Source organism: Dryobates pubescens, chromosome 17, assembly GCF_014839835.1.
Source record: "Dryobates pubescens isolate bDryPub1 chromosome 17, bDryPub1.pri, whole genome shotgun sequence".
Lineage (NCBI taxonomy): Eukaryota > Metazoa > Chordata > Aves > Piciformes > Picidae > Dryobates > Dryobates pubescens.
The window spans coordinates 17,763,932-17,774,372 of record NC_071628.1 but is presented as its reverse complement, the minus strand read 5'-3'; the positions used below and the strand labels follow the sequence as shown (position 1 = coordinate 17,774,372).

General features: G+C 44.1%; 1 protein-coding gene across 1 annotated transcript; it reads right to left on the bottom strand.

The window, feature by feature from the left end:
- Positions 1–8,091: 8,091 nt before the first annotated feature.
- On the bottom strand, positions 8,092–9,620 carry GCNT3 (glucosaminyl (N-acetyl) transferase 3, mucin type). The gene has a single exon (XM_009911301.2). It carries the CDS (start codon positions 9,417–9,419, stop codon positions 8,142–8,144), a length of 1,278 nt encoding a protein of 425 aa, XP_009909603.2. The 5' UTR covers positions 9,420–9,620; the 3' UTR covers positions 8,092–8,141.
- Positions 9,621–10,441: the final 821 nt, after the last annotated feature.

Sequence of the window (10,441 nt, the reverse complement as noted above, 5' to 3'; positions counted from 1 at the left end):
AATAAACTTTTATTTAAAATCTTGTGACTGAGTGATCATTGAAGAACTTTGCTGGCAGCTGAGTCCTGGCAGTCCTGTTACAACAGAGGGGTTTACTCCTTCCCTTCACGCTTCCTCCATTCCCTTACCCTCTGGGTGGGCAAAGAGGAAAGGAGGGGGGAAAGCTAAAATTATCAGTTGAGGTAAGGACAGTTTACTACTCTGTTGCAGGGATATCAGATTTACACAAAGGGGAAAAAACAAAGAAGAGAAAAGGTACCAGTGTACACAGCAGATGAAACTGCGAAAGCTACTGCCTGCAAACCAAAACCAGAGCCAGCACGGAAATGGGGAAGAAACACAAAAACCCCGGAACAGGAAACTACAAACTAGCAAATATATTGCACATTCCATAAGCCTTGGCCAGCCCCTTTCCTGTCATACAGTGAGATGGTGTGAGCATGGTATTGACCATACAATCCAGCTTGCTCTTGCTCTGTGCCACTGGGTGGTAGGGGTGGTGTAGCACTGTCCCCCTGTTTAAGCTGTTTTTGTTCCCTAATAAATCATGGTAAACTGAATTTCAGCACTTACAGGTATAGAAGCTTGCTGTTTCTGCCTCCAACTCTTTGCAATCTCTTCCTATCGACACAAATCTCGGTTCTCTGCAGCCTCTGGACTCCATCCTAATGCAAATAATTAGATGTCTGATTTTGTTCCAATTAAGTGTGTATTAGCTATTTACTATTACATTTATTCATTAAAAACAAATGTAATGGGGAAGAACTATTGGACTGATGATGTGAGGTTATTGTGCAGAACAGATTTATGTTTACATTTCATTTATCCTTTCAGATTCCTCTCATGTTTCAACAGCTGTATTTAGCACTCTCAGGCTTAGTGCTATCCTAGCTGTTAGAAGAAATACTTGATTGAAAAAGAATACTGTAACAAATACGTAAAAAATGAATGAAAGGAGAAATAATTTCGTTGACAAAGATGTATTCTACTTAGTAATCCATGAAATTCAAATCGGTGTGAGCAGGAACCTGAAATTACCATGTTCATAATTCAGGCAAACTTTGCTGACTTGATAAGTAGTAATATTTCCATTGAAGCTCTCGACTTGGTCCTTTGGAAGGAGGTGGTGATGGGATACTCTGAGCTGATGCATAACACTAACACTTTTGAGTTATATACCCTACTTACCTAGTAGGTCCTATTCAGTGTGAAAACAGATTTGAATATTGCCTTGCCTTGTAGGTAAGCTTTTGAAAAGGAGATGGACATTCTGAAATTAATTTAAATGCCCTTCACCTAAGTCTTGCTGCACTGAGAAAAATGTGCAAATACTTTAGTGATGTTCTTGATTAGCATATTGTTTAGCCTGAGTTAAGTAAGTGGCAAAAAGGTGACACAGATGTTACGGGTGCTTGTGCACTAACTGTTAGGATTTCTCCCAAGATTTTTCCTTTTGCTAACAAAAGCAAAGCACCAGAGACTTCAAAGATTTTTGGAGCAAACAGAACTGCTACAGACAGGAAACTATCTGTTCCTGGGCACAGTAATACTGAAGGCACTGTGTGCTGAGGGAATCTGTAATTTAGTCTGTATGAAAGGCTTGAAAATATGCACGTGGGGAGTACAGTTTTAAGTAAAAGAACAAACAAATGAACAAGTGGGCAGTCATAACATCTGCAATCTAGACATTCTGTTCTCTCAAGCCAAAAGTCTGAGAAGGCCTTTCATACAAAGCAACAGCAAGAGAGGAGTTGCCACACAAGAACTGAAGGAAAGGCAGGCAAACCTGTACCCTGAACCTTCTGTATTGCTGTTGTCTAGCTAATTATTGGTGATATTAGAAGCTTTATTTCACCCCTAGTTAATGTTTTAATATCGCTGTTAAAAATGTTTTGGTAATGTAGACTAGCACTGCTTGGTTATGACAAATGCATCAAGTTGCTGTTCTGCAAGCTGCTGCTTTTCCACTCATGGCAGAATCCTTCCTCTTTTCTATGTATTTTAATTATTATAATGTAAACACTACAACTGACTCATTAGTCCTAGAATTAGCTTACATATGCATCTTTGATCTCCATGACAGTGCAGTGTTGGGCAATGCAGACACCTGATATTTTGCATCCCAGATGTTTTCAGGACATGGAATTCAAATCTAGATGCATACAGACTACCTAGATACACACAGAGAATACTTGAATTTTTGTGATTGATGTGGCTCTTGCAGTCTGTTGTCCTTGGGAGCCAAAGGGCAATCTGTATATATGCAGCAGAAAAGCATTTGGCAGCCTTGTTCCCTGCACAGTTCTGTTACAGTGCAGAGCTCCAGGTACTGCTTCTTCAGTGTCTATCCATTCAGTGAATATACTGTTGAAAACTGCAGGTTAGTGTTGCTTTTGAGTATGTGAAGCAATAACATGAACTTCTAAACTAAGCCTTCACACAGGTCTGGTATTCCTACCTTTTCTGGCTTTTTTTTCTGTATTTTGTTTGGAAATACTCTGCTTTTAGCTTACTTCAATTTTCTTTGTGTGTTCTTGTTTCTAAACTGACCTTTTTTTTTTCCCCATTCAGCCTAAGGTAGTTGCCGTGTTAACTTTGTCTTCTCTTTAGGAAAAAACACTCTTGGGAATAATGTTGATGTCTGGAATTGCTCCAGTGATGCTTGGGCTAGTATCTGCCTATGGAACGAAGACTGCTGTCTGCTCACTGCTGAAGAGAAGCTTGCCTAAGCTTCTGGAGGAATTAATTCCTGCAAACATTGCAGTTGTTAACACAAGCTCCAACACTAGCTTGGCAGCAGTCCTATTTTTCGGTTTTAACTACATTTCTGGGATGATGGTTGTCCAGGCCCTGGATCTGGTACCTCTATGGACACTGTTTCAGATCACTGAAGAAGAGCAAGGAGAAAGTAAGGAGCACCTGATGCCAATATTCTTCCTACGTTTTATTGCGTACTTGCTGTAACTCTTGCTTCTTCTACGAGGTTCAACAAGGGCAAGTGTAGAGTCCTGCACCTTGGGAAGAGTAACCCCCTGCACCTGTACAGGTTAGGGGTTGGCCTGCTAGAAAACAATTCCACAAAGAATGATGTGGGAGTGCTGGTGAACAAGTTTAGCATGAGCTGTTAGTGTGCTCTGGTGGCCACGCAGGCCAAAGATATGCTGGGGTGCATGAAGATGAATGTGACTAGCAGTTTGAGGGAGGTTCACCTCCCTCTCTACTCTGGCTCCATCTGAAGTATCATGTCCAATTCTATGCTTCCCACTTCAAGAGAGACAGGGAACAACTGGAGAAAGCCTGATGAAGGGCCATAAAGATGATGAAGGGATTGGAGCATCTGTCTTAAAAGGAGAGGTAGGGAGACCTAAGGCTCTGTAGCCTGGAGAATAGCAGACTGAGAGGCCATCTTCTCAGTGATTATAAATATCCAAAGAATGTGTGTGTCAAGACACTGGGGCTGGAATCTTTTCAGTGGTATCCAGTGATAGGACAAGGGGCAATGGGCACAAACCAGACAACAGGAAGTTCTATCTAAATATAAGGAAAAACTTTTTTCCTGTGAGGATGATGGAGCACTGGAACAGGCTGTCTAGGGAGCTGTTGATGCAGCCTGCAGGCAAACCTGCTTTAGCAGGGGGTTTGGACTAGATGATCTCCAGAGATCCTTTCCAACCCCTATCATTCTATGTGATTCTGTGATTTTTAGGTCTGGGTTTTTTAATTAGAATTTCAACTAATCCCTCCATGTTCATATAATTAATGTGGGTTTTGAAGATTTGTTGAACTGAGACCTGAAAGTGTTAACTCCATTTCTTTTAATACTAAGCTACTTCAAAAATCCATCAGAAAACCATCTTGCTGTCTACAGTATACTTGCTACTGCCTATTTGGTTCTTCTTTGTATGTAGTGTTATTGACCTTTTCATTTATTTGGAGTATTTTCTTCAGAAAGGTCACAGTTGCTTCCACCTATCAGTATCAGAAAGTAAAAGATATGTTTGCACCTTGACCTTGAGCTGGACTGAATGTTTCTATTTAGAAAGTAAATTAAAGAGAATGAAGAGAAAGAAAAGGTAAACACCAATATGGATGCGGCTGAGTTACTACCTGTGTTTAAACATGGCTTCCGAGAAAAAGGATTTTGTGAATTTCCTTATGTGAGCAAACCAGGATATTACCTTGAAGTAAGATGTTTGCTCAGTCAGGGATGTCAAATGTTATCAGAGAGACAAAAATTGAAATGCAGAGAAGGAAGAATTTATGATGAATTCCCAGAAGACAAGTTTAATCAGGATTATTGTGTACATTTACACAATGACTAGGTACAAACAGATAGATGAGAATTACTCAAAACAAAGATACTTGTTTTAAGGGATCCCAGCAGCTCAGGAGATAGTGTTTCAGTTAAGGTACTATGAACTTGGGCTTGGTTTATTGTACTCTAGAAGTTCCTGGGTGGGGAGAAAGAAAAGTAGGAGCATGGTAAAAAGCATGTTAACTTTAGTGGCTCTACTGGAAGAACCTATATTTTGATATGCCAGTGCTACTTTGGGCTAGAGCTTGTCCTATTCTATTTGAAGTTTGTTCTTTTTTCAATTCTGCAACTAACCTTGTGGAATTACATCCTTTCTTTGGGCCCCAATGCCAGTTTTTAAAGATATTAGGAATCTTATTTCTAACTTGGAGATCTCTGGAATACAATGTTGTACATTAGAGCTGAGTGGTTTGTTGTTTCCTGCCCTCCCCCCCCCCCCAATTTGTAATGGTAAAGAGACAAATCTGGTTTTGTTTTTCTGTATCACTGCTTTGGCATGTGACTGCACTCAAATCTGACACTTCTAATGTCTTTGGAAGAGGAAATGCTGAGAACCTTTTTTTGTAAGAATCTTTTTGTCTTAGTTCACCTTCTCCATCTGGGAGTAGTCTCAGTCTTTCAGAAGAAATTACGTCACTGCTAAAAGGAGATGAGTTGAAAATGAATTTGCACAGGATACGCCTTTGTTTTTGGAACCAAATAATCCAAGATAAATTGTGAGTAACACCAACTGAAAATTTTCTTTGAATCAAGAAAATTAAATGTGGAAGTTTACAAGTTGCTTACATCTCCACTATTCCAGAGCATTCATCTTCACATAAATCAGTGAACTCTTTGAACAGAGAAGCCTGTGTAGGCTATGCTGTTAAGTAACTGCTGTTCCTCTTGGTGTGTCACTAAGCTGGTATTTTGGTGTGTTGGTTTCACTTGAGACCTTCATATTCTATGGGCAAGGTCTTTCAGATGTGGATAAATGCTTAGGTTCTCTGTCTCCAAGTTTAACCAGGAAGAGCATGGACTGCACAAGTAACATACAAAGAAAAATAATTCTGACTTTGCTAAAAGACTTATTCTGTGGTTTAAGCCCAGCCACCATATGGCTGCTCACTCACTTCTGTTCCACATCAGTGGGACAGGGAGGGGAGTTGGAAGAAAAAAGTAAAACCCTGTGGGCAGATTAAGGACAGTTCACACAGAGAGATGCAGTAATAGTAGCAACAATACTTTTTAAAAGCATATATGGAGCAATGAACAATGCAATTGCTTACCACCCGGAACCAAACACTCAGCCTGTTCCCAAGAAGCAATCCCTCCTCCTGGGCATGAGCGTGAAGTCATAGACTATCCCCTTGTCTGGTTTGGGTCAGCTGTCCTGGCTGTGTCCCTTCCCAGTTTATTCTGAAAATTAACTCTATCCCAGCTGAACCCTGGACAACTTACCAGGCAACAGATTTGAAGTGGTGCTTTTTTTCACCCCTCAGATTTAAACACTTGTCTCTGTCTGTCTCCATTTGTAACATTTTTTTTTTGCCAGGGCAGTGTCTGTCAATAATAGATGAAACACTGTTATTTAAATAGTATATACAAGCAATACTTCCTATTTCTGAGACAAGAAGCAGCCAAAGTTAAACATATTTGTGGAGTGAATAGGATAAAAAGTAACTGTTAACAAATCTGTAAATCACTTGGCAGTACACAGCTACACTTGTAAAATAATGGCAGGGTAGCTTTTTCAACAGTCTTTCACTACTTCAGGCTGGGATTCCTTCCACCCCCTAAACACCTTTTTGTAGGTGTACAGAAGTTTCTTTGATAAATAAATTATTTAGATGTTCTTACAGACATCTATTTCATGGATGGGTTGGTTTTGATGCAGTTCTTTAAATAGAAAAGAATGGGATTTTTTTTCTTTCTCTCATGAATACACATTTTCTTCTCCATTTTCCAAGGGAAAAAAGGTAACACTTTGCCCTAGTCAGAATCACATTGACCCAGTTCTATCTGATTTATTCCAGAAACTTGAATGAACCCCAGTCCCCCAAAGAACCAGTGACAGGTTACCATTTTGAGCTAATATGTATTGATTTAAAGTAAATGAAAGCGACCCACAAGCAAAATCGGATTAGGCAGCAGTGGTTCAATACACTCTTCTGTGTTGGATTTGAGTTCTTTCCCTCAGTCAGCAAAGCAGGTTTGTTTGTTCTAAAACAATGTACTAGATATGGAGATATTTGCTATTTAATGTTGAATTTGCATCTGCAACCATTTAAAAAATTTCTATCAAGTTAGCATAATGCTGTAATCCCTGCTGTAACAGATGTCTTTACATAACTTGGACAGCTTCCCCACTGGGACCAGCAATACTGTTACTTTATTTGCTCTTTTTGAACAAACAAATGCCCAATCATTTGTGTTTGAGAGCTTCTCTGCCAGTACTTAGGGGTTTTGCTTATACTGTTTGCTGTGAAATCTTAGCATTTAAAAAAGCCAGCGTTTTACATCAAGTTCAGATTCATAATCTCTAACAAAATCACAGTGACACACCTTTTCAAGTCAGTTACTTAATTTCTCAGCCCATTTAAAACAGTGTTTTAAAGATCTGTGTCACTGCTGTATTAATGTCGTCTACATGTATCCTGGTTCTATGGAATTGCATCAGATGTTCTTTGCGTAATGCTAATTCTCTAGTAGAGACCTTTAATTTATAGAGGTGGGAGCATTTACTGACAAAAAAAAAATTACTTCTCAAATATGTTTTTGGTAGTACAAGACAACTAAATTAATCCCTCAGCATTACAGGTGGTGAAAAGCTGTTGGATCTGTGGAAAGTGGCTGGACTTCATGTGACAAGGTGGGAAAAATGCACAAGTGAAATACATTAATTCACAAATCTCCACTTTCAGCTACTGGAACCATAAGAAAACATGTTGGATGATTGTTTTGTTCATCTGAAAGGCCAGATACACTTCTGGATGTGTAAATTATATTATTGAAAGAGAAAACTCCTCCAAAATAAAAGTTTTTTTCCAGATGGGAGATAATGGGAATTAAAAAAAAAAATATATATATATATAGGTTTGCACACCATTAAGTAGGATGCTGAGGGGTTAACTGGTTTAACAGCTCTGCCTAGGAGCACAACCAGGATATAGAACACCAAAAAGCCATTTCGTTTAGTATATTTGATTTTATTGACCGTGGGGGGTTGTTTGGTGGGGGGGTGTGTGTTTGGGTTTTTTTTTCATGGCTATTGACAGAGAATGAACTTTAGCAGGAGCAGCACCAGACGTTAAACGGAGCCGTGCAGCAGGTGCCAGGTGCAGGTGGCCTGCCAGGTGTTTTATACAAAACCAAATTAATTACAGTTTCAGCTCTGCTTGTAGCAGGACGTGGAGTTACCGTGGTCCACGACCTGGCCCTGCCTGCTTACCAGAAGAAGTCTTAAGATCGCTTGAGAACAGGAGAAAGGAAAAGCACACTACCCTTGCCTGTGGGGCGGAGTGCCGGGCGGGAGAGCGCGCTGCACCCTGGTGTCTCTGAGAAGAAACCCTTGGGTGTAAGCGCAGCGCGGGAAGCTGAGCCCTCCCGCCCCTCAACCTCGGGCGTTCGCTCCGCCAGGCCCCGCCGAGGCCCCGGCCTTCCCGCCCGCAGTCTCCTCGCGCGCGGCCGCTGAGGGGCTCGCACCCTCCCGCCCCGCGGAGGTTCCTCTGCCAAGGCGGGCAAAGCGCCTGCGCCCGTCCCGCCTCACGGCGGGGGAATCCCGCTGCTCCTGCCACCCCGCCGGTCGGACTCGCCTAGGGAACGCGGGGGTCGCCGTGGCGTCTCATCAGAGTCCCCGGCCGTAGAGGGCCTTGTGGCGCAGGTGTTCCTCGAGACACTGAATGGCGGCATCATCCACCTGGGGGTCGAACTTGTTGGCCAAGAGGTGGTGCTGCTGGAGCATCCAGGACACGTCGCCCACTCCGTAGATGCAGACGGAACGCTGGTGCTGGCCAGTGCAGGGTGGGTAGGGCGCGCCCTTGCTGGTGTCACCCTCCATGTACTGCCATTTGACCAGGCGGGGCAGGGCATTCATGTCCGAGAGGTGGAACTTGTCACTCGGAGGCATGGCGCCTGGCACACCAGGCATGCGGTTGAGAGTGGCCCAAACATGCTCATCGGGGCTGTAGGTATCCTTGGCCCACTCAAGGAACTTCTGTGCTGTGGGGTCCTGAAAGATGTGCTGCACGAAGGCCCTTGTGACCACGATGTATGCGTTGCCTGTGAACATGGGATAGTTGTGGGGTGGAGGCCCTTTCTTTGTGCCTGTCCGGGAGATGGACTCTGCCACTTCGTGGTGGTATTTCCAGCGCTCCTGCTTGATGGCTGAGGGCCTCTCTGACTCCATACTGTTCTGTCCCTGTAGGACCTTCAGGGCACGGATGATCTCGCCATTGGTCTTGATGGGAAAATCGGTGCCACAGGTGTTGAGGAGATAGCGCCATGGCACGGGGCTCTGTAACAGGTCCTGCATGCAGTTGAGGTCAGCCTGCAACCGGGACCAGGAGGCATAGACCACCTTTTCCAGATGGCTAGCCACAAAGACATTGGGGAAGCAAGCTGCTATGGCCCGTACAGCCTCCTGGAAGGCAGCTGGGGACTTGCGGTCAATGTGGATGCAGTACACATTCTGCGGAGCATAGACGGACCGCAGAAGCCGCTCAAACATTTCAATTTTGTTGTGGATGACCATGGAGTAGGCGATGGGGAACTCTGCTTCCTCTTGACTCAGGGGGAATTCGATGAACCGCCGTGTCTCCCTGAAGGCGCTGCAGTCCCTCGTCATGTTCAGGTACGTTTCGGGCGTCAGGGATGCCCTTTTGTTGGCAAGTATCAGGTTTGCGAGCCGCGCCTGACGGATGGCTCCTTCGTCCCCGTGGACGACCCCGGAGCAGTTGACCCTTGTGTCGAGGGTGAGCTTCAGCGCCCAGCGGCAGTGGGGGTGGTCAGTGGGGCAGGTGCGGCTGACGCTCCGCAGCGCCACGACGGCGGCCAGCAGCAGGGAGCCGAGCAGCACCGCGGCGCGGCGCCGCGCCGCCGGGGGGCTCTTGTCGCACAGCCGCATGCCCCCGCCACGTGCGGCCCGCCCGCCCGCCGCGCGCGCCGAAGCGCTGCCCGAGCCTCCTGTGCCGCCCTTCGCCGGCTAGCCCTGGGGCCTGCCGCCGCCGGGGCTGTGTGCAGGGCGCTCGAACCGCGCCGAGCGTAACCTGACAGCCTGGGAGCCTCCTTCCTGGGTAGTGGTGAAATCGCGGCTGGACGATCTCGGCGGAACCGCAGGTGAATTATAGGTGAATAAAAGGAAGTCTCCTCCCTCCCTGTGGCGTAACAGCCTTGGGTTTTATCAGCACTGGAGGTGGTTGTATATCTTGTGTGTCTGTTTAAAAGAGGATATTTTGTCTTACTCCTGTCCAGTGTGTAACACAAGGAAAATTCCTCTAGACTGCAACCCCATGTAGCACATTCTTAAGAATCACTTTACTAGGTGTCTTTGGGCTCTAACCTGTTTTTCCAGCGTTGAGATCATTCCAACATACTGGTCAAGCAAGTGACAGCAACAGCTCTGTAATCTAGAAGCCCAGCTGCACCATGCCTTTTGAAGTATAGTAAAGGATTATTGCAAAAGATGTTAGATAACTGGACAAAGTGGAATTTATGCTTCTACAGTGGAAGCAGAGGATGAAGACAGGGCCCCCGATTTATTAATAATTTGCTGTAACGTGTCTGCTTAAAGGAAAAAGTGATAAAATACTGGTGTAGTGGCAGAACCTCCTGCATGCACATACACATCCTGGCTAAATATCACTTAGCAGGAAAAGAAGGATAAATGTGATTGACTAGAATATGCCTTGTGCTGTCATGAGCAAAATAATGTCCCCTAGGTTTTGCAGTCATCCTGAATGACTTTCTGTTTTGAACCAAACATGATACCTGGTAGCAGATTTGGAATAAAGGGCCAGTTTCAGTGGTCAGTCAAAATTTCTAAGATGCATTTTCTGAAATACAATCAGAGATGTATTTATTTAATTTATTTTTTTCTTTTCTCCAGATGTATGAAGGAACCAAACTCACAGAACCTGCAGCTGGGCT